This window comes from Vipera ursinii (genome assembly GCF_947247035.1).
Source record: "Vipera ursinii genome assembly, chromosome: 13".
In the NCBI taxonomy this organism is placed as follows: Eukaryota; Metazoa; Chordata; class Lepidosauria; order Squamata; family Viperidae; genus Vipera; species Vipera ursinii.
In genome coordinates this window covers 19777830-19800917 of record NC_139526.1, presented here as the reverse complement: position 1 = coordinate 19800917, position 23088 = coordinate 19777830, and the positions used below count along the sequence as shown (strand labels likewise).

General features: G+C 51.1%; 3 protein-coding genes across 8 annotated transcripts; 1 reads left to right on the top strand and 2 right to left on the bottom strand.

The window, feature by feature from the left end:
- Nucleotides 1-394: 394 nt before the first annotated feature.
- SNRNP25 (small nuclear ribonucleoprotein U11/U12 subunit 25) lies at nucleotides 395-1787 on the bottom strand. Its single transcript, XM_083372670.1, has 6 exons — nucleotides 1564-1787; nucleotides 1390-1486; nucleotides 1198-1303; nucleotides 1044-1118; nucleotides 831-893; nucleotides 395-633 (listed from the first exon to the last, which is right to left on the bottom strand). The coding sequence occupies exons 1-5, from the start codon at nucleotides 1669-1671 to the stop codon at nucleotides 839-841; spliced, it is 441 nt and encodes a 146-aa protein (XP_083228796.1). The 5' UTR covers nucleotides 1672-1787; the 3' UTR covers nucleotides 395-633; nucleotides 831-838.
- On the top strand, nucleotides 1658-2316 carry POLR3K (RNA polymerase III subunit K). The gene is made up of 3 exons (XM_083372671.1): nucleotides 1658-1862; nucleotides 1937-2024; nucleotides 2105-2316. The coding sequence occupies exons 1-3, from the start codon at nucleotides 1752-1754 to the stop codon at nucleotides 2230-2232; spliced, it is 327 nt and encodes a 108-aa protein (XP_083228797.1). The 5' UTR covers nucleotides 1658-1751; the 3' UTR covers nucleotides 2233-2316.
- On the bottom strand, nucleotides 2278-23061 carry GTF3C1 (general transcription factor IIIC subunit 1). Of its 6 annotated transcripts, none has more exons than XM_083372658.1 (37): nucleotides 22840-23061; nucleotides 22432-22635; nucleotides 21600-21773; nucleotides 20986-21129; nucleotides 20484-20580; nucleotides 19157-19280; nucleotides 18583-18741; nucleotides 17346-17461; nucleotides 16851-17208; nucleotides 15990-16156; nucleotides 15497-15639; nucleotides 15157-15310; nucleotides 14306-14409; nucleotides 13784-13941; nucleotides 13408-13659; nucleotides 12841-12986; nucleotides 12499-12596; nucleotides 11725-11821; nucleotides 11184-11361; nucleotides 10900-11041; nucleotides 10453-10588; nucleotides 9855-9936; nucleotides 9244-9432; nucleotides 8800-8957; nucleotides 8511-8653; nucleotides 8131-8212; nucleotides 7443-7555; nucleotides 7053-7115; nucleotides 6661-6754; nucleotides 6114-6286; nucleotides 5621-5905; nucleotides 5124-5392; nucleotides 4690-4964; nucleotides 3826-4237; nucleotides 3468-3507; nucleotides 2791-2980; nucleotides 2278-2530 (listed from the first exon to the last, which is right to left on the bottom strand). In XM_083372658.1, exons 1-37 carry the CDS (start codon nucleotides 23058-23060, stop codon nucleotides 2309-2311), a joined length of 6162 nt encoding a protein of 2053 aa, XP_083228784.1. In that variant the 5' UTR covers nucleotide 23061; the 3' UTR covers nucleotides 2278-2308. The 6 variants fall into 6 exon arrangements, with proteins under 6 accessions (XP_083228784.1, XP_083228785.1, XP_083228787.1 ...); XM_083372659.1 differs by having other exon boundaries at nucleotides 2791-2977; XM_083372661.1 differs by having other exon boundaries at nucleotides 15497-15636.
- Nucleotides 23062-23088: the final 27 nt, after the last annotated feature.

Below are 23088 nucleotides of genomic sequence, written 5' to 3'. Positions count from 1 at the left end.
TGAATTCTAACATTTAAAATGAACGACTGCCTGTATTTGATTCAACAGCTTTGTAAAAAAATTGTTTTCTTGGCAATTTTATAGGCAAGTGTCAAGCACAGCTTCTTTCCTGTAAAAATTATAATTGCTTATATTTTGTTGGAATGAGTAGCTGTGTGCAGAGGGAGCAGTAACTAGTGAAGATGACATCGTGGTCAGTGTGGTCACTAAGAGTTGACAATAACATGATGTCATGAAATCAAGTACTAAGAAAAATGACAATCGCCCATATCGGTTGTAGATTCACATTCTACTGATGCTATATACTACACAACTGAGTGCAGAAATAACCTGTGTGTGTGTAAAACTAGATGGATGGTAATTTAATTACAGAAAAAACTTTCAGCATACTTCATTATAATTTAAGAAATTTTAATGTTACTGGCTGGCTATCCAGCACTTTTTCAAATGTGGATTCTCAATCACCCCACAGGCAGCTGTACCATATGTGCAGAACTGAGCACCAATTCTGGGGGTTACTCCAAAGCAAAGCAGATCAGAAGCGGCTTCTTCCCTGCTTCCTCCTAGAGCCTCTTTAAGAGATTCACTCAGAAAGGGCTCAGACAAATTCCCAAAGAGCACCAGGATGGTCGCCTGTTAATAAAGGGAAAACTTACTAGGGGATCCAAGATCAGGCAATGCTAACTTTGAAAAGCTGGAGGTGGGAAATCGCTTCACCAAATCCAGCTGCCAAGGCTCCGGGGCTAAGACAGCTACTACCGTTAACTGCCAGGAGAGGCCAGCAGGGAATAAAGGAAGGGTCGGGTTAGGGTTTGAGAGGCTGGACTTGCCTGGGAGTTCATTGCTGGAGCCTCTTCACAAAAGTGACCTCATCCCGGTTGCGAATCCCGTACCTAGAAGCGGCAGAGGCAGGGCAGGCGAGGGGTCACCTAGAGGCGGTGGGTCCTCCGACCGCTCCCCAGAAGGCGAGAAGAGCGCCGCTGGTCACGCAAAGCCCACCGGCGCCTTCCCCGGAGAGCCTCCCACCCCGTGACGCCACTCACTCCCGCAGCTTCTTGCGGTCGTCCGCCAGCTTCTCTCCGCCGAAGGTCAGGCTGTAGGTCCGCCAGACGTGCCTCCTGCGGGGCAGCGGGGCGGCGATGAGCGGGCCTCCTCGGCCAGCCCCCCCCGCCACACCCCCCCCGCCCGCGCACTCACCAGCTGATGTGCCGCGCGCCGCCCTGGCGCTCCTGCCGCAGCTGCACGAACCGCCGCAGCGCCTTCTTGAGCTCCAGCACGCTCGCGCTCTGCACCACCACTACGGCTGCGGGAAGAGGTGCAGCTGGTCGCTCCTGCGGCGGCCGCGAGAGGGCGCGCCGCCCTTTCCCACCCGCCCCGTCCGCAACTTACGCATGGGAGCCTCGGGGGCGTCGACCCTGCGCACGCGCACCGTCATCGCCTGGCCGTACTCGAGCGCCACCTGCGAGCCGATCTCCTCGGGGGTCACCTGCAGGGCAAAGCGCGCATGCGCCGCGTGACACGCAAGCTACGGCGCCCCCCCCGCCCACTCCCGCGGCCACTCACCTGCGCCGGGAGGTCGCAGAGGAGCGGGTCCCTGACGAGTCGCGCCAGGCCGGCCTGCCAGCGGGCCACCGCCTCCGCGTGCGCCTCCTCCTCCTCCTCCTCCTCCATCGACGTCGTGTCCGGATTCCCGCGCGGCCGGAACCGGAAGTAGCCTCTATCGGGCAGGCGGACGTCCGAGACGCGCCGAGATGCTGCTCTTCTGCCCGGCCTGCGGGAACGTGCTGGTAGCCGAAGAGGGCGCCCGCTGCCACCGCTTCGCTTGCACCACCTGCCCCTACGTGCGGAACGTCACGCGCAAGGTGTGTTCGGGCGGGCGGGGCTCTCTCGCGCGCCAAGCCCCCCACCCGCGCTCACCCTCTCTCCGCCTTGCCAGGTGACGAGCCGGCGCTACCCGAAGCTGAAGGAAGTGGACGACGTGCTGGGCGGGGCCGCCGCCTGGGAGAACGTGGACTCGACCGCAGGTGCGTCGGCGCGGGAGCGGGAGCGGGGCGGGTCCCCCCTCTCCCTCCGCTGACTCCTCCCTCTCCTCCCCCCTCCGCAGAGCCCTGCCCCAAGTGCGGCCACCCGCGCGCCTACTTCATGCAGCTGCAGACGCGCTCGGCCGACGAGCCCATGACCACCTTCTACAAGTGCTGCAGCGCCCGGTGCGGCCACCGCTGGCGGGACTGAGCGGCCTGGGAAGGCGCCCGGCGGAGGAAAGGAGCCGGGAGTCGCTTCAATAAAATCGCTTTATTCGCCTCCGAGCTCACGGGGGCGCCCCCGGGCCCCACTTGTTCCAGTTCCGTTCGTAGGGGAAGACCCTGCCCATTCTCAGGGTGCAGTCGATGGCCGGCTCGTAGAAGGCGGCTGCGGCGTCGCTCAGCTTACCGCCGGCGATCGCTTCTTCCCAGGCAGGCTTGGAGAAGAGCGCGGCGGCAGCCGGCCTTTCAAAGTGGAATTTCCTGATGCAGCCCAGAGACTCCAGAGCCTGCGGGGAGGGAGGGAGGGAGGGAGGGAGGGAGGGAGGGGGAGAAAGGAAATGAGACGTGGAGGTCAGCTTCTGGGGAACACATGGCTTTTTTCTGGCATTCTGGGGGTCAGGGAAAGGGTTGCCCCAGATTGGGAAAGTGGTTTCGGATGGTGCCCGTGTCAGACCCCCAAATCTCCTTGCCCTTCTGGATCTGAACAGTTGCACGTGCCTAAGAATAAACAGCCAGTTACACGACTTGCCTTGCCAAGCACACCTACCTGTAGGATCTCCAGGAGAGCCACTGGCTGCAGGACGCCCAGGTAGTGGTGCTGCAGGGCCGCTTCTGTGATGCCAGGTTTTGTCATAATGTGGCCAAGCACCCCTTCCATGATCCCTTTGCAGACTGGCTTGTTCAGACTGCCATCCACAATGCGCCAAGGCCGCCCCACAAAGCAGATGCTATCCCTGCTGAGAAGAATGAACCAATTCACTGCGGTTGCAAATAGCCTCTCTTCTGGTATCAGGAAATGTTTGTGAAAATGCACCCAGTAATTGCGGTGCAATATTGTCATTTTGCTTTATGTCCTGCCTGTCCTACCTCCAAGTCTCCTCCCATCTTGGCATCAAATTAGAGGCTGCTTTGGCATTTGGAAAGCCCAGAGCCACCCCTGCTTTGCACTCTTACCGTATCTGCACAGAACACCTTTCATAAAACCCTGGAAATTAATCCAGGCAAGGCAATTTCATACAGAGCTTCCTCTGCATAAAACTAAGCGAAAAACAGAAGCTCCTGTTGCAGTCCCAATGATAACAGCCCAAGTTGAGAATTCCAGGCCTTAACGTGCATACATACAGATGGCTGGAATCAATGCACCTATTTTCAGGTTATCCTTATTTCCCAATTGCACAACAAACACACGACTGCTACAAAGTGTGCTTTTATCTGCACGCTTACCGTCCCATTTCAGCCTGAAGAGATTGCCCTGCCGCACATCCTAGAGAAGAGCAGGAAAGACCATGAACCACAGGAACACCACCTTATTTCTACTGAATAATTAGTGTGATTATCAAAGTTGCTACTGAACCAAGTTTTAGCTGAGTGGCGAGTCTTGTGTTCCATTTCAAGGAGTTTTGAAGGGAACAGCATTGAGACAAGGATCACCAATGAGATGTGCTGATAAGAGGTTTTCTTGTCTTGGTGGGGGGGGGGGAAAGAGGGCCTGCCTACCGCCCTGTGTGCAAAATTTAAGCCAGCTGGCTCTCCAACCCCTCCGAGCAACCCTTGTTTCCATTCAGGAGGGCTTCAGGCTTACCGCTGGAAGTTTCATTATCCTCTTGGAAAGACAAGGAATCCTCATGGGGCTCTTGCCCATCCGGGGCTTTTTTCCTGCACTTCTGCGTGGCGGCTTCTCCTTGCGCCGCAGGGGTCCTGGCTCCCTCCCAGCATGGGGAGCTTGAGGAGAGAGCCCTTCTTTCTGGAACCCCCTCCTCCTCCTCCCCCTCTCCTCTCGACCTTTTCCTGGCTGGTTCTCCTCTTGCCGCTGCTCCTTCCTCGCGTTCCTGCTCAGCAAGGTCCCTCTTTGTATGCGGCTCTGTGCCTGGAAGGTTATGTCTGATGTCCTTGAGAACCACAGAATGCAACAGCCACGGACTTGCAAACCTCTTTGCCACCAGCCGGGTAGTTTTTCCACCTACTTCCAACACCTGCTCCAAATCCAGAAGATCCTAAATGGAAGGACAGGGGCGTCATGACCCACAAAGATCGTAGGCGAAAAACAGCCAGATATTGTAAGGTGTCTGACCCACAAAAGATCAGGAAATTCATCCTCCCCAATTTGAGCCAAATGTGTTTTAACTGCAGCATTTGTTCATGTCATTAGATTTAAGATGCTGCCAGACTCCAAGGCAAATGCTGGACGGCTCACAATTTTAAACAAGACAGCCAGATAAAATATACAAGGAATCAACATTCATCTGAGGAATACACCATGTATTCAAAACAGGTCTAACAATGGGACCCATTCCCAGCCAACACAATTTAAGAACTGCGCGGGGGAGGAGGGGAGGGGAGGGAGAGAATGAGCATAATTGTCCAGTGCTCTAGAGGACAGCAGTTTGGTTAGGAGACCACAAAGAAGCGCCCACTCTGGGCTTTTTCCTCCCTTGCCCATACCAACCTGAAGATATTGCTGCAGGACCCGAGTGCGCCCAATAACAGCTTCTTCATAATGCTGGAACTGCCTGGCGATATTCACCTGGTCTACCCCAAAGTGTGAAGTGGCCTCTATGGCAGAGAAGATTTCAAGGGCCGCAGCAGCATCTCCAGAGCTGTGACTGTAATGGTCCAGCAACTGAAGTTTTGGATCACCCTCTTCTAGGACCCTGAGACATTTGGTGAAGGAACTGGGGAGGCAAGAGGCTCCAACCGGCATGTTCTCCAAGTCAGATGGGACTGTAGGCACAAAACAGATGTCCTTCAGTGCAGCTACTCACCAGGTCTAGGTCAAAGGCAAGCAGAGGCCACCACAATGATGGCTTCTTCTGAAACAGAACAAAGGAGAAACTATTGTGGGACCGCTTGTCCAAGAACACCTCTACCCAGGAGACTGACCTTCAGCCAAGAGGCCATTTTGGGCAGGTGTTGCTCTCAGCCTCACTTTCACTTGACAGGAATCAACAACAATGTTGTCTGTGGGACTCAAATTCCGGGTGTTGATGATCCCTGGGGCACAATAGCCTCTCATGAGCAGGTAGTTAGTACGTGAAGCCTGTCGGGCCTTCACCTCAATCTGCCGCTTGTTCACTGGGTTTTCCTCCACGTCATCATCATCTTCCTCCTCCTCCTCCTCCTCCTCCTCCTCCAGCCCATCTTTCCCTAGGCTACAAGAGGAGGGAGGAGTGAAATGTCAACAGGATTGAAGTAGAAGGCTGGACTTATGCTTGGTTCAGCCTGCGGAAAATTGCAGCCAGCCTACCCTCCAAGAGAAAGGCAGGGCACAATTAAAGGTTTGAGAAATTCAGTTAGAAAAGCAGAGGAAAAACATTAATTGAAACCAAGTACCCAAATTTGGCTGGAGAAAATGTCCTGGAGGCACTGTGGCTTCCTACCTCTTGATGACTTCGTTCTCCACCATGGTGCTGTCAACCACAACAATCTGCTCTGGGATTGCAACATCTACAGAAACCAGGCCGAGAGAGAAGAGGGCCAACAGAGCAGAGCAGTAGCCTCCAGGCCCATCTAAAGGAAACGTTACCATTTCAGCCCCAAGGAGATTGTCTTGATCCTTAAAGGAAAAGCTGGAAATGGCATCCTGTTTTCCGGCTTCTTTGAGTTTTAAGAAAAACTGGTAAGATTCGCTGCAAAGGGTGCTGGGAAACCGCCAGGCAAACACTCTGGGAGGTACAGGGAGAGAAGAGATGGACAACTGTCTCATCAGACAGGACTTACCTCAGAAACAGGAGACGGGGGGCTCCCCGATTTCTGGAAAGCAGGGGCTCTTAGCCAGAGCCACTGGGTAAGACCGCTTCCCAGTTGCCTGGTTACACATCCTTCATGTTTGGCCCTGCCAACTCAGGATGGAAGGAGAGGCAAGGCACTAACCTGTAGTAGCTCTGAGAGAGCTGGTAAGACATGGGTACGAAGGGCAGTGCCCGACTTTTCTTGGGGCCCAGGCTGTCATTACCCCGGCGACGGTTCACCAAACTCCTCTTCTGACAATCCAAGAAAGCTTTCACTAGGATGTCATCCTGATAGTCGCGGTAGAGGCGGAAGGTCTGCCGAAGGAAAGGCTCCTTTCAGTGCCTTTGGCGGCTCCCCCATTCCCATCTATGGATGGAGGAGGGGTGCCCCCCCCTCCCGTGCTTTACAACTACTTTGTAGATCTAGCTGTGGACAGGAGGGGGTGCCTGGCCAACACCCTAACCCGACTCTGCACACTTAGGGCCTCTCCTAGATCCGGTGTCAGAGACGTAGACTGCGGGAGGCAAAGGGAAGTCCAGAACCAAGTGCACTTACGGGGTGGGACAGAACAACAACATTTGCAGAATTTTCAAATGCCTTTTCTGCTGCAGAGCAAATCGGGTTTCTATCTCCCACACCACTTTTTAGTATGCTTTAGACCCCTCAAGTGCAGCCTGCTTCTTCTCACCTGGAAGGACTGGAAGGACTTCATCTGGTGGTTGGAGAGGGCCAGGGTGCTTTGGATCAGGTTCTGCAGCACCAGAAAGTGTATATCAGCCACGCTAGGAGGAAGAGGAGGGAAATCACAGCTTTAGCCCAAGCCTGGCTCTGGCGCTTCAGTTCGAGCATCCTCATGGCGCAGAATGCAAAGCCAGGGCAGGCTCAGCAGGGGCCCCATTAAGCTCTCCGAAGGGAAGAGCCTTAGCCCGCCCTCTCGGCTTGCCCACCCACCAGCCCAGGTAGGCCCGTGGTGTCCGACTGCAACTCTCCAGCAGGGAGTCCAACAGGAAGCCCCTCTTAGGGGAGCAGGGTGTTGGCTCTGCAAGCAGAGAGTCCCAAGAGCAAAACCCGAAGCCTCACCTGCAGAGTTCGTCTTCTTTTATGCCACAGCTGGTTCCATTTCCAATAGCCAGAACCCGGAACCTGGAGAAAGGCCAGAAGGAAGCCAGTTCTCCTCAGGCTGGATGCTCACGGGGGCCTGGCCTCTTTCCTGAGGAATTCTGTGCCCCGTTCCTGAGCTGGGAAGCAACTGCATAGCGGCAGAGGAGCTCTCCCTCTGCAGCCGGACTGAAAACGACCCCTGCCCGCAAGCCACAGCTGCCCAATTGCACAGCACATTCTCCCCAGCCATCTAATCAAAAGGCAGTCTGGGAAAGAGGAACCAGCCGGGGACTGAGAAACAAAGGCATTTGCCCCCCTGGTAACACAGAGCCCTAAAAACGAGCAGGCTTGGCAAAGGCTGCCACCCACCTGAGGAAAAGCTCCTGCAAGGTGTCCGGAACGGCTGGCCTGGGAATCCCCAGCGTGGAGCTGAACTTCTCCTTCAGTCTCTCTACAAAGTCCTTGAACTCTTCAGAACAAACCTTTTCACAAGAACACCAGAAATCCTATCTTAGGAACATGCAGTTTTGGGAAATAACAAACTTGAAATATTCTTCTCCTCAGTTTTCAAACAGATGAGAGAATCAGCTGTTGGACTGGATTGGTTAGGAATTCCAGGCGGGAGAAAGCTAACGTGCCAAAGGATTTTAAATGAGCCAAGCAGGTCAGGCAAGCAGTTTGTTGCTCCCCACTCCCCCACAATCCTGCCTCAACAGCACCAACACCCTGGGAGCAGTTCTAGCCGGACTGAAACAGGGGGGCAGAGCTTGAGAACGTTTGAGAACTCAGCATCTTGGCTGCAGCTGCCCACCTCCTTTGGCAGGAACACGCTGAGTCTGAGGCTACACGGCTTTGGCCTGAACAAGTCTGGGAGTTGCCCACTGGTTGCTGGGAGGAAGGGAATTAGCAGGCCCCATGGCTCTCCCCCCTCCCACTCCTGGCCTTCTTTCTCATGAATGGCTGTCCTTTTCTTTTGCTGGAGGTGGGACAGCAACACAGGCTTTCCCCCTTTCTGGGGAAAGAATCCAGGAGAATGAACTCCAGCAACATTTCTCACCTTGGGATCCTGGTAATCGCTCTTCCTGTTCATGAAGTCCTCAATCAGGGCTCTGTCTTGGTAGACTTCAGCAAGGCACACTCTGCAAAAGATAACAAGTCCAACCTGAGGAGCAACTTTCCTCTGGACTGCTCGGTCCTCCCCATATGCAGACCCAGGGGTCTTTCCCACAGTCTGGACAGACAGGCAGCAGCGCTGGGCTCCATCCTGGGGCAGCCCACCTTCTCCCCCAAGGGAGCCAAGTTGTTTGCTGGAGATCAGAGCCCTGGAGAGCAAAGCCCTGATGAAGCTAAAAGCAGCCGAGGGGAGGTCAGAATTAACCCCCCGCTCCGCAAACGCATAACATTTCAAGTCAAAGCTGTTTCGAGTCAAGCGCTCACTTGTAGTTGAGGTAGGTCTGGGGGTTTTTGACAATGTAGCGGGCCCGCCGCCCAACAGATGTAGAAGTCTTGTCTAGGGATTCCTCAAAGCTGCCATGCATGATGTCTCGGACCACCTGCCAGGGGACAAACGGCCCCTTCACCTGCAGGAAGGAAAAGAGCAGCTGGGCAGGTGCAGCTCGGCTTCAGAGTCTCGCCTCCACTCCCGCCCAGGGCCTGGCAGTGGTGATGCTGCAAGAGGATGGGCCTCCGCTCGCTGCTCTTCAGCCCGGCTGATGCCAGCCACTACCTTGGCATTCAGAATGTTGCTTGCAATGCGGCAGAGCATCAGCAGGCTGTCCTCCCGCATGGTCCATGTCACACGCAGGCGGGTCATTCTCTGCAGAGCCCTTCGGTCCACCTCATCGTGGTAGCGTGGCTTTTGGTTCTTCGCCTCAGGATTTTCATCTGAGCAGAGGGAGAGAAAGCAAACAAAGTTTAATTCACAAGCAGGGCACCAATCCGTGCCACTATAGAGCTTCTGCCTGAGATTATTTTTAACTACATGCTGCCCAGGGCTGTAGTAAGTGGGCATTCTCTCAATTCTGAGCAATGAATAATTAAATCCAAAGAATTCTAAAAGGGCAAACTGAGCGGAAAGGCCAACCACGACAAGAACTTGCCAGGAAGGTCTCTGGCGGTGGGGAAGCCTGGTTTGGGCGGAAGTTCCAAGAGCCTCCTGCTTTTGTATTACCTCTCTTTCTCTTCTTCTTCTTCGTCTTCTTCGCTGTGTCCTTCTTCAGCCGCTTCCTCTTCTGGCTCTTCCCCCCCCTCACTCTCTGGCTTCTGTTCAGGTTTGCCTCTTTCTCAATTGCCAGGTCTTCTTTCTGTAGAGCAGGCTCTGAAGTTAACAGACTCTCTTTCCAGAGAGCACTGTGGGCACCTGAGGGTGACAAGAAACACTGGAGAAGAACGCAGAGGATGAAAACCCACAGCATCGTGGCTGCCTTCTCCTTAGCCGATTTGCTGAGGAACTCAATCCCTGCAATTGCTTTCTACCCTCTGCTATCAATGTTTTAGGAATAGACTAACATAGCACTCAACAGGCTGATATTCAACCTGAAGGGAAGCAAGACGCAACCCATACACAAATCAAAAACAGCAGAGAATTTGGTCACTGAAATACGAGCTGATCAAACCCTTTCCTATTCAACAATCATAGAAGCCATATATCCCCTTGTAGTGTAAAAACCATCCCGAGGTCGGCTTCTGCTGCTCTATTCTGTGGCTGAGGCATCCTAGGAAATCCTTCCTAAACCATCCTTGTAGTTATTGCATTCACAACCCCCCCTTCTGTCCCCTCACCTCCTGGGCCAAATGGCAGGGAGCGCTTGGGCAGGAAGGTCTGCAGCCTGACCAGGTGCCCAGCTTCAGAAACTGCATTTTCCTGGTGGTAAAGAAGGGGGGGGGGAGTTAGTGGGAGAAGAACAGAGCAAAGGCTGTTGAAGAACAGATTTGGGATGGTGGACAGAAAAACTACTACTTTAACAAGGAGAGTCCTTATGTTTCTTTACCTTCTCCCTTCCCCCAGGGGGAACCACTGGGACAGGATCCCTCCCGCTGCCCACCCTCATCCACAGCTGACGGCAGGGACACTGCTAAGAAGTCTAGCAGGACCAGGAGGGTGCACTGCCCCCAAGTTACTTCAAAGTACTGAATTTGAAGGGGGGGTTGTTCTGTCTGGTTCCCAGCCTCCTTCACGATGGATAGGGATCCAGATAGTCTGCCGCCTTCTTGTACCAGTCAGAATTGGGACAGTTAAAAAGACATTTCCAAGAATAAGGCAGAAATCCAAATATTTATCAGAAAAAGGGGCACTGCCATTCCCAAGTCGTCTTCTGAATAATAACCATATAGTAAAAGTGGGGAAGAGAAAAATGACAGCTTTGGAGACAAGCCTCACCTTCTTAGTCTTATTAATGATGTAGCTTGTCCAGATCCAGTTGCGTTTCAAGTGGCTGTAAAAACTGGAGTCTAAACCGCCTGCCCCAAGCCCGTCCCCCGGCACAGAGCCCTCATCCTCCACCTCTCTGCGTCCCCTGGGAGGGAAAGGAAATGGCCGGGTGAGCAACTCTTCTCCCAAGTCTCAAGGGCATCCGCCCTCCATCCGGAGGAGCTGCAGGAATCTGGGGTCCTTTTCTTGCCCCCTCCCAGGAACCAAGCCACGTTTCTACCAGGACCCCCCCCCCACTGTTAGCAGAACAGAAAGTGTAAGCCGTCATCCTGGGGGAAGGGAAAGAAGCATCTCTGGCCCCTCTGAGAGAGACGGCATAGAGCTTGCTTCCTCAACCCATCTCCAAGCAAAGGAAGACTGAGTCCTGCCCGCAACCACACAGCAGGGGAGACATACGTTGTGTACACCAGCATGGCACACTTGCGCTCCAGGTTGTGTTTGTGGGCTGCTGATTCTTGTTCCAGGGCTACCTCTGAGAGTGTGTCAGCCTCCCCGGCTGGAGCTCCATTTCTTTTTGTGCGGGGCTGGCGAATAATCCCTGAAGGAACCAACAGATGCCATCAGCAGAGGTACAAACCAATCCACTGGCAGTGGGGGACAGGGAAGAGCCAGATGACAGGGATGGAGAAGAATTGGACAGCCAGCCACCAACAGTTGGGGACCAGCTGCCAGCATCATACCGAGGGGTGTGTTGAGGCAGACACACTGCAGGTCAAACCAGAAGTTCTCCACATCCTGGAGAGTGCTCAGGGTATAATGGCGCTTGTCAAATGGGCGGCTGCTTTGAGCCAGGTTGTAATGGGGTTCACAGATGGTGGTATCCACAATCACTGCTTTTTTCTTCAAGTACACAAACACCTGCATGAGGTTGGAAATGCTCAGACCAAAGCCCCTTCCGGCCAGATTTCTAGATTCAGGCAACAGAAAAGGGGCAAAGCAGTGATCCTGGCATCCAGATTTATTCTAAAACAAGCAAAGGCACCTGGTCACTCAGTAGCTATTAAAATGTATTTCTTGGAAAGCCCCACTTTCATTTAAAGTTTGAGCATCGTATTATGAGGGTTTGCTCATCTTGTATGTGATGATTAATAGAACAGGACACCATTGTTTTTGTAGGAAACGCTTTCCCTGAAGAATGTTGTTTCTCTTGCCTTAATTATAAATAATTCAGCATAGCATTCAATTTCAGAAAAACAATACAGAAATAATAACACACATTACCTGATCTTTTTCTTGAAATTTCTCTGTGGGGCCAAACTGCAGTAATCCCATATAACATAACCGCTGTAGGCTTTCCATTACTGAAAAGATGTACCTGCTGTAGTGATAAACTGCAGTTGAAAATTATTCGACTGCTTCTCAATTTAAGAAATCAGCAAAATATCTCTATTGTTAAATCAAAGGCAGCTCTAAAAGGTAAACATGCTGTACAGTCATCAAAGTGCGAGGTCTAAGTTCAAATCCAAATAAAGAGTTGAACATACAATATATAAGACCTAATACGTGGCAGCCACCTTTGCTCAATGAATTTCCACAAGAACCAAACTGACTGCAGCGCAGAAACCCTCCAGCCGCAGAGTCCTTCCTTGAGGCTGCAGGCGTTAGGAAAAGACCCAGCACTCTGGAGAGGGCTCTAACACTAGGAAAGGTGGAAGGAAAGAGAAGGTTCCAGTGGCGATGGGGGGCATTATTGGAAGTTTGAAGGACCAGATTAGGGGAAGAGATTTTCATGTAGAAAATTTGTGGTCACTCAGACCACAACATTGACTTGATGGCACATAATCAAGCTACCAATTAATCAATGAGGCTAGTCAAAGGATAGGTAATGGTCATGTAATATTCCATCCTCTGACTACCAAAATCATCCCATCGAAGGACATTTTTGTACCTAGTGTCATTTTAGGGCAATTCCTAACAGTGAGCTACTCTGGCCCAAATTCTACATCCAACTAGAATCAAACACTGCCAGGAGAGCCCCAATTAATCAGAACCCACCGCTTGTAAAGGAGCTGCTGTCGAACCGATCTGGGAAGGTTTCTGATGAGTGTATGTTTCCTCACAGAGTCCATCATATAATCTTCCAGGTTATCTACCTATATTAATTTCATATAGCAGAATGCAAGATTGGCGACCGAGCCTTATCCACCTCGTCCTGCAGCTGAGAGCTAAGCACAAAGGTTCCTCAAGGAACTTCAGCCTATGACGCGTGACCTGGCAAGGACTTTGAAGGCCCACTAGTCCCGTTCCCCCCCGCCTTCCCAGGAAAGGCCTAGGTTTCAAGTGCATTCGCTCCTGAAGAAGCGGCTCTGTTACAGTTCTTAATTTGAAGCCTCTCACCTTATAGCTGACTTGCACTATCTGGACAAAGATGGACAAAGGCAGACAGAGAAGAAGGTCACTAACAAGTGCCCAGCCGTATCCAAACTCTCGGTGGATGGGCAGAGGAGGGATGTGACGCTTCCAGGAGGCCTCATCTACATACACTGCAAGGGAAATGGAAAGTGGTGCAGGGCTCCGGCCATTTTACCTACGGGATGTTCAGGATACGTTTGATTTTCAGCCAACCCCAGAAATGGAGGGTCACCATTTTCATCTTGCCTTTATTTTAACAGCTTGCTGCAGACAGACAGGCACACTGGGAGCTGTGCTGACCATGACAGCAGCTCAAAAAGACCTGGTTGCCTGAATTGGGGTTGGGGACAGAAGAACTGACTCCAGAGGGAATGAGAGAGGACAAGTTATAGAGATCACCGCGCCCCCTGTGCAGAAAGCTGCCCGTTACTGAGATGGGCAGGCCACAATTGTGAGAGAAGGCTGCCTTGGCTAAACTATGAATAGGTTGGGAGGCATTTCCTGAGGGTTGTGCAAAATCCTTGGAACGTTGCTTATGAGCTGGATCCTTACCTTTCTGTTCTCCCAGCTCCAGATCACCTTGGGCAGGAACCTCTGGGCTTCGCAGAGACTCCTTGTCACCTGCTGCGTCAAGGGGAGGGCAGGAGGAGGCACAGCCTGTGTCCTCTCCCAGCGTGTGACAGTCAGGTTTCCTCTTCCCCAAGCTGACAGGGTTTCCATAGATCAGGTACCAGACAAAGATGTGGGTCATCTTTAAGCGCGGCATTTTGGGTAGGAAGCCCAAGGAGCGTCCAAGGCCCGGCACTGAAAAGAAACAGATGCTGTTTCCCCTTCAGAAATCCAGAGTCGAACACCTGCTATGTTTCAAACTGCAGCCCCCAAGCTCCTCCCACTAAGCCATGGCAGAGCAGAAAAGGTCTCCTGTTACCTGTAACGGGACGGTAGTTGAATTTGGCAATGCACACCTTCTCACCAACTATCTCGCTTTGGCAAGAAAAAGAGCAATCTTTCCTTTCCTCCACAGTGGTCCCAGCTCCAGGCTCCTGCCCTTTTGGATCTGGAGACATCGGTGTCTGAACTTTGATCCTGAAAATTAGGGAGAACAAGAGGAGCAAAATCATGGCCTCAAAAATCTGTTGCCTGGACAGAAATTCCACTACCGTCAGTGATCGGCGAGGTTGGGAGAGCTCTTGCAAGTCCATCCCCATCTATTCACAAGGGGCAGTTGGCAAGCAGCTGTCAAAGGAAGTACCCTCAAAATCTCTGCAAGCAAAGTCATCCCAGCCCGTTCGCAGGGAAAGGAGCCCCATGGGGGGGGGGGAGGAGGAGACAATGATCATCCTTCTGAGCCCACAGCGTCTCTGAACACCTTCCCTTCTCTTGGGCCTCAGAAGGGTCGCACCTCTACATGTGGTTCTTCCCCCCCACCCCCAGATCCTTGGGAACATGCCTGTTCACAGAACTTGAATTGGAGATCCGGAAACGCACTTGCTCAATGGCGCTTTTTACCAGGGGGTCACCGGGAGTCACAGATGGATCCACCACAAATTCAACCTGTCAAGAAAAGGATCCACATTTATTCATTTACTTGTGTCTACCTTTATTATTTTTACAAAACTCAAAGAAGCAAACTCATCAAGATAACCTCCTCCTCCTATTTTCCCAGTGAGAACAACCTTGTGAAGTGGTTTGGGCTGAGGGACTGACCCAAAGTCATTCAGCCATCTTACATGGCTAACGCGGGACTAGAACTCATGGTCTCCCATCTTCTAGCCTGGTACGTTAACAACTAGACCAAACTGGCTCCTCGTGAAAGAGGAGCTGCCCCAAAGGCAGAAGCAGTGGAGTTCCCTGGTCTTTTCATTCTCTAGTTGGGAGAGAGCCCTCAAGATGGGGGGAGGCCTCAAATTTGCCCCGCAGCTCCAGCTTCTGCAAGCTAAACAAGAGGGGCTCAAAGCGGCACAGAGGCAAGTGTGCAAATGCTCCCTGAGAGGAGAGGCAGCCTCCTAAAAGGCACGTCGGCTGCTCCCTCATTCCAAAGTCCAACTGTTTCTTTATTTGAAAAGAAAAAAAAATCCCTTAAAAAAAATCTGAAGCACTTTGACAAGAAAACTTCTGGAACAACTGGCAGGGGCTGTGTTTGCTGAGCCCTGCACACGCGGCCTCCTTCCCTGGAATTTAGCCTTTTGGCAAGACTGTCGCTTCCGAGACTCCTCCATAAGGGTAAAACTAACCCCGTGAGGGGAAAAGAGCAGGTTCTCCCCTTGCTCTGCCTACCCGGGAAGCACCTCTCCCAGCTACCTTGCGGCTGATGCCATCCTGGATAACAGTCGTGCGGAAGAGGCGCAGAAGGCCTTCCTGGGAGAGCTTCTGGACTAAGCGAACAATGGATTTCTTGCAGCACCTGGTGGCGACCCCTTCTTGTTTTTCCTGATCCATGATCATTTTCTGAAGCCTGAAAGAAGGAATCAACTGAGGATTCCTTTCTGGCAGAAGGAGAGGAGGAATCACCACAATAGCAGCTCTTCTCCTCAAGGTAGCTTATGAGGACCTGAAGGGAAAAGGGTGGCACATTTGCCGAGCATTTCTGCCACCTGGCCCTGCTCGCTACCTGGCAGGCAGGTCTGCCACTCCAACTTACACAAACAAACTCTCGATCAAGCGCAGATTTTGGACTGCCTCGATGATGAGGTTCCTACGTTTCAGCAGGCGGTAGGTCTCATGGGATCGCTCCATTGGGGGTGCCTGTGTGCTCTTCTCTCTCTTTTTTTCATCACAACTCTTCTAGGGCAGAGTCAGAAAACTGTATGTAAGAAAGTCTGGTAAAAAGCCGATGAGTTCAGTGGCGTCCCATCTTCAAGAGGAGAACGCCGGAGTGGGGTCCCCTGTGAAAGCTTCCCTGGAAAATAGCCGCAGCACAAAAGAGAGCAAGGACAGCCAACCTGGCCCTGGACCAGACAAGAGTCCTCCTCAGCCTCGAGTGGGTCAAGGTCTGCTCAGCTCAACTTGTCTGTGCCTAGGGAAGCTCCTTCTAGGGCTCGTCTCCACTGTCTAAACACGGGCTAAAGGGAGACAGTTGTCCCATCCCCCTGCCTGGCTTTGTCATCACCAGCTTGCAAGCCTTTGGTTCTTACTTTGAGGGTTTCAGGCAGGACTTCTTCAACCACGGCTGCATCCCCAGAGACAGCTTTGAAACGGGCGCAGTTGGAGCGGCTGGCTTCTGACCTGAGCCAGTCCAGAGCAGAATCCCTGCCTTCCAAGTATTCCAGAGGGAGCAAAGATGACCTCTTCTTTTTAGCTGCTTTGGGAAGAAGGACACCCCGAGTGAGTGGCTTGGGCAGTTTCCACAGGGGAAGGGGGCCCTCCAACCACCCTCTTTGCTGAGCAAGGAATTGAATCCAAAGAAAAGAAGTATTGGATAAGCAATCTGCCATTAAACCTGGTTGATAACTTTTTATTTTAATATAGTCAGTCGGTCTGGGGTAGTGGAGAAGGCATTGACCTAAACCTCAGAAGGGAGTGATTTTAAGCTTCCCTTTCGCTGGAAAGGTGGCTAGGTGATTTTCAGCCAGTCATTCTCTCTCAGCCCATCCCACCGCACAGGGTTATTGGGTGTGTGTGGGGGGGGGGAAGAAACGGGGTATGTTTACGATCTCGTATTGACCATAATAGAAGAAAGTGCTCTGAGCAACTCCAAATTTTTGGAAAGTGCTCTTGAGACTTCTCTCATCCGAGTTAATATCCCGTTTCAGTGTCTGGAAATTTCCCCAGTGCCCCAAACTCAGTTTTCAATCAATGTAGAGGAAGGTTTGGACTGGTTGTGTTAAGAAGAGCAAAAACAGGGGTTCCTGGCACAAGCTGATACCATAAAGACAAGACGTGACCAGGGATACCCCAAGGGAAGATTTGGGTTTTCCTAGGGAGAATGAACGAGTTTTGACCTTCAACACTTTTGGTGCCCTCAGCCTGGGCAACATGCAAAGCCCATTCAGTACCTTTCTTTCTTGCTGACTGGCAAAGCCCACCTCCTCCTCCAAAATCAAGCCCGGGCTGGGTCTGTGCATTGCCCTTCTTCTGCCTTCCACCGTCTTTCTCTTCCTCTTCCTTCTCCAGTTCCAGGAGCACCACCTGCCCTTCCTCCTCCTCCTCTTCCTCCTCCTCCTCCTCCTCCTCTGCCAGTGAGAGCCCTTCTCCAGGCAAAGTGTCACCAGGAGCAAAAGCTATGCTGGCCTGAGCCAGCTTCTCACTCCGAGCCTTCTCCCGTTCAAACTGCTGGCTCAGATCGCTCTGCTCTGCATACGTCCCTGCAATGTATTTGGTTGTCCGTTGCCTGCCCTCGTCCTCCATGAACCCCTGAACAAAAAGAAGCACAGCTGTCACCTCTGCCTTGTCCTCAAAGCTCTCCAAAGGTCCTTAGGAAACAGGGCAAAGCCGGCGGACAATCCTTCCCCCAGTTTTTACTGACCACAAATCGGCCTCCGGAACATTACCTTGATCACTTTGTATCTCTCCAACAAGCGACACAGCATCCGGGCTTCCAGCTTTCCCACATTCATCGCAGCTCGAAGTTCTGCCTGAGAAATACCTTTAGTCCCCCAGCTTTCAACTGTGAGGTAGAGAAAGTAAGAATGAGTGAATGTGAAGGACACCGAGCACCAAGTCCCAGCATCAGCAAGAGTCTGAAGCAGCTTCAACTCAGCCCACCTGGAGAAAAAGGAAGCAACGCTCCAGACCTCAGCCGTGCCAGACTCGCCCTTAGCTACCGGCCCAACTCTTCCTACCAGGGGGTTACCAAAGGTAGGCTTAGTTTTGGTCACGGCCAGGAATATCCTTCTGGAGCATCAGCTCTGGTTCTGCTGAAGGGGGGCTGCCAGGCTCTTAAAACTTCAGGGGTGGTACAGAGGAAAGTTTGCTGCTTGAAGAAACCCAGAGGGGTGGGCTGATAATCCTGCTCAGAACAGTCTCTGCGAGTCAGGAGATTTGGGCAGACGTGTGGCAAAATCTCCATCCCATCTGGGGTCTGGGATTAAACATTTCAGCTAGGAAGAAGGGTCCATGGCTAATTCAGAGGGTAACAACCCTGCAGGTTAACAAGGCCGGAGGTAGTAAGTGCCAAACTCACATTGCAAGTTTGATCCGCACACGGTCACGAACCTTACCGCATAAGCAGAAAACTTCATATATTATTTGTGTTATGCTACTGTGAAGTTACATTGTATATTGCCAAGAACTGGCTGGCATACAAACCCAATAAATAAGCAAATAAGTAAGAATATCTTTGATATTCTTTGAAAATTCAAATCCAAAACAATTTAAATTGTACTGAAAAATTAAGTAAGGCTAGACTTCATTGCTTTGGCAGATTTAGCACTGAGTTGTATGTCAGACCCCAAAACCCCTCGCCTATTATCTTTTGTCTTCTATTCTTTTGGGGCCTGCCATTCTGTTGGGGGGAGGGGGCGCATGGGGGATTATGTTGGTAACTTTCACTATTGCTTGCTTTAATTATATCATTCAGGAGGGCTTTTCTTCAGATCTCGCCTTACACTCCCTGCTGTCACTAGCCCCTAATAAAAGTTCCTTTTGAGACAATGCCTGTTTCAAGAGTCCTGCTTTCTTGGGTGATTAGTTGAAGTGGGTCCTGACAGAGTCCCTCTGCCACAATGACCTGCAGCCAAGGTGGCATCAGCTGAAGGGCACAAAAAAAGCAGCCCAGACAATACCCACTCAGCTCATATGCTTGTGCCAGCATGTCCTTTTCATACACAATGTCCACAGGCTGCACAGTTTTGGCAATCATTTCTTCTTCTTCATCATCATGGAAGTCAGCCACTTTCTTCTGATATTCCTTTACTAGCTTTAAACAACGAACCATAACTTGTGTTCCTGAGAATGAACAAACACAAAAGGATTAAGGAATGGCTGAAGACAGTCTGCATAATCTCCCCTAATCCTGGCATCGAAGACACAGTATTGAAGCCCAATTTAATACTTGCTGGATGACACTGCCAAAGAAATCCAGTCCTCTCCCACCCCCAGCATCACGGCAGTCTAAGACTCTGCTTCAGCACCACTCGCTTGTTCCTGATTTCAGCATCTCCCAAAGGCACAGGTGAGCCAGCTCCAATGCCAAAGAGGCAACTGAGTGCAGGGAGACTCTGGTCTGTGTATTTCCTTCAACCCTGTGACTGCCTTAAAGTTTGGGTATGTCCACCCAGGCAGATCTGAATCCTCAGGAACATCACAAGTCCCCACTCCACCTTTTTCCTGGGCTGCCCCAAGTGACTTTTCCCTGGCTTACCCTTCTTTGTCTTGAAAGGCCTCCCGTCAGAGCACACATCCTGCAGCGGAACAGAGACCATCTTGCCCAAGTTGGCATTCAGCATGTACTGGTAGAGGCGCTTAAAGGTTTTTTCACAGAGTCCCTGCGCAGCAGAATGAGGAGGAAGAGGGCACTGAACTCTTCAGTTAATGTGTATACTTCCCAATCAGCCAAGCTTTCCCACTTGCCCAGTATCAGTTAACTAAGATACACTCAAAGTATAATTTTCCCACATTCATGCATTTTTGAACAAAGTAAATGAAAAGTTAATACTAGTTTTGCATTCTATCTCTCTCTCTCTCTCTTTCTCTCTCTCTCTCTCTCTCTCTCTCTCTCTCTCTCTCTCTCGTCTCTCTCTCTCTCTCTCTCTCTCTCTCATACACACACACACACACACAGACCATTCCAATGGAAATAACTTTAATTTACCAGCAGCTATTCGAAACCACCTCTCCAAGTATTTTATTACAATCCTGCATTAATAACAATTTAATGTAATGAAAAGCAAGGCAGAATATTCTCTGTGGGGTTCCCCAGACAAAGATACTGTCTGCTTTGAGAAGGTCCTGCTGTTGGTGCCAACAAAAATATGGAATCGGCCTCCAGGGGTCTGGAAATACTCTCAACCAACTGATGAGCTCTGATTCATCCATACATGTAAGGAGCCAATAAAGAAATGAGGGAATACCTGGGACAACCCTCCTCCCACCTCCACCAGTGCCTATTCAGAGCTTCATAAAAGTTCACGTGAAAAACAGCCACCTTGGATATTCAGGAAGAGAGCAGCAAGCTTGCCAGTTGCTCCAATAGACTAAAAGATATACTGGGTTGTAAAACAAACCCAGTTGCCAGGATATAACCTTATATTTTACTCTTTCATTAACTTGTATTAAAGATGGGAATCTTGCTTTCAGTTGAGTTAGCTACCAAGAGCCTAGCAACAGCAAGGATTCAACAACTGTTTAGACCTGGAGACATGGAGCTTGGAGTACTTTTGTGCCTATAACTTCCAAGGTTTGGCAACAGGATAGGAGGCTTTTGGAAAAAAGTGGAAAGAGGACAAGCAGACATGCAGAATTTCGGGCAGGGAGCCTATACGGAAATAAAATAAGGGTGCTGTTGGAGATCCTATAGCTGAACTTCCACCTTTCGGCTGAAGAAAATCCCCAGGATTTGTGTGGTCTCCAAGGTAGACATCTTTAATGCTTCTGAGCCTCTAAAGAACAGGCGCCAGGTCTGAAGATTCTGCCCACTGAAGGGGCAGATCACATGCACAGTCTTTGATTTCAAAAGCCCTCAATCTTACCAGTTCCTCCTTTATATTGCCCAGCGTTTCCATCTGACCTGGCCGGCTGCTCAGCATGCCAGAGAGCTTCTCCATAAGAATATCGTATTTGCTCCTCCTAAAACCCAAGAGGCAGCAATGAGCAAATGCTAGATTGCCAATGTCTTGTCTCATACGGAAACACACCTTGCAAAAACCGACTGCTGCCAAGACACATGGCCCTCTGCTAATTTCCTCAAGGGGTTTCTGAGACCCCAAGAAGCACATTTCTGTAATGAAACAGGCATTCTCTTTCTTGAAGTATTTCCCTTAGTCAATCAGTTACCAGAGGCAGAGATTCATCCCCTATCTCCAAAATGCAGAAGAAAGGAAACTCAGATCAAAAAAGCAAATCAAAAGTGGTAAAACCTTATATGAAGATTAGAGACAGTCTGGGAGTAGTGAAATTTGGGGCTTTCAGACATGCTCAACAGCCCGAGAGGAGCACAAATGAAAGCCCAGAGTGAACTTGCCAAGCGCATACCTGTCAATATGAAAGCGGCTGAGCAGCAGAAGGATGGAATGCTGTTGGATCCCTGAGGGCAACCTAATCACATGGGACTGCATAGAGATCAGCCCATTTTGGATCAGGACTTTTCGATGATAGTGAAGCTTTCCAGCATCTACCCTATAAAAGAGTAGTCTTCATCGTGTTTGGAACATGGCACAACAGCTAATTCCTCCTCAACCCTCCTTAATAACAAAAACTGGAAGAAGGCAAACAAGAACCTACATTTCTGCACCAACTAAGTTTCCTAAAAGAGCCTAAATCTTAAGATAATTGCTAAGCCAACAAAGGGGATGGTCCCTTGCCTCAAAGGTTTAACACCTACAATGAAACTGAAGCTTAGCTCAGAGCAAGGGAATTCATTATTATAGCATTATTTTATGCTTCCCTATGAAGGGAAGCATCCTCCAGGCTAACAGAGAAATTGCAGCCATAATTAACATACAAAATAATAGCAAACCAAGTTAAGATAGTATTTAATCCCTGAGATAAGTAGCTCTCCACATCTCTGGGAATATCTGTGCATAGAACCCTCCTTCCTGGCATTATAACATCAGTTAGTCCAGAATAAGCCAATGCTTACAACTTACTTAAAAGCCACACTGAGGTCTTTTTGGAGCTCTCCTTGCCAGCGAGCTCGTCCTAATCGCTCCAAAATGCAGTAGGAGAAGTCAGGAAGCTTTAAGTCTGGATCCCCTTCCCAACCTATTAGTGCCCTGTGGCGCAATACCTGGGAGGCAACAATGACCAGCCTCTCTCCCCAACTGCAAAGTAAGAAGAGAGTCACTTCCAGAATCTCTAAAAGAAAAACAGCACTTTCTGTGCTCTAGCAATATTATCACCAACCTCCTGAACTGTAGGTAGACCATTTCAAGCTGAATCACACAATGCAATGACAATTCCTCCCACAGCCCACCAATTAATGAGCAACTGTTATTTTTCTTCTGGTGATCACACCTCTAAAGTCCCCCATGGGTATCTGAAGAAGCACCTATCTTCAGTTGTCTATGCCTAATTCAATCCAGATGAGCGAGCAGACTTCAGGTTCCATAAATTAAAATATAATTTGGTGGCACCCAGAGTCTTGCCTATTCCAGTCCTTTGCAATAAGCTCCCTCCAGAGATACACGTGGGGTCCTTGGTGCTCTGTGAGCTTGGTTCTTTTCTTACAGACGTTTCATTACCCAAACTAGGTAACATCATTAGTGCTAGCAGGGAGAGCGGTTTGCTCTTGTTTTGTATTCTAGTGGGTTGCCCTTTCAGTGTTGGTGGGAATGGTCTTAGCAATTCTTTAGTTGGACTGTTTACTGTTAGCTTGTTTGGTGTTTCTCGATTGGGGTATGGTTTATTTCTAAAGAGGATAAACGAATAAATTGTACGTGGGTATTAAAAATACGACCACACCAATCAAACCTTACTCACTTCTCATAAGCCTCCACATATGTGCAACAGGGCTGCATGTCCTTTGTCCTGATCCGATCAGTAACGTCCAGCCTCTCTTTCAAATACTGGCAGGAGCCCTGGAGGCCCTCATCCACAATCATATGCACCGGGTAAATGTCGCTTGAGGGAACGGGATCCCGCTTGGTCTCCAGTATTCCCGTCTCAAGATCGATTTCCTCATATCTGGGAACGAATAAAACGTTTTCGGCGAAACTGCTTGCGACCCGCAATTCCCCCCAGTCCGTTGGGAAGGTAAACTCGGAACGTTCAGCACCACGACCCCCCCCCCGGCTGAGCCCCGGGCCCGCCGCCCGCCTCCGGGCACTGCGGCGTCCACAATCCTCCCCCACGCTCCGCCGGGGCCCCGGCGCCCAGGCCAGGCCTCACCGGTCGAAGAGGCGCAGCGGCGGGCGAGGCTGCGGCAGCAAATAGAAGCGGAGCTCGGCCTGTGCAGCCAGCGTAGCCCATAGCAGCTGCCGGGCACCCGGCTCCAGAGGCAGCGGGAAGGGCGGGACGCGGCCGGCCAGCCGGTCCCAGAGCGCGCCCGGGGTGACGCCGTCCAGCCCCTCCAGGGCCACCTCGTCCAGCGCAGCCCACAGCGCCTCCATGGCTGCCGGACGCGCGATGGGCGGCGCG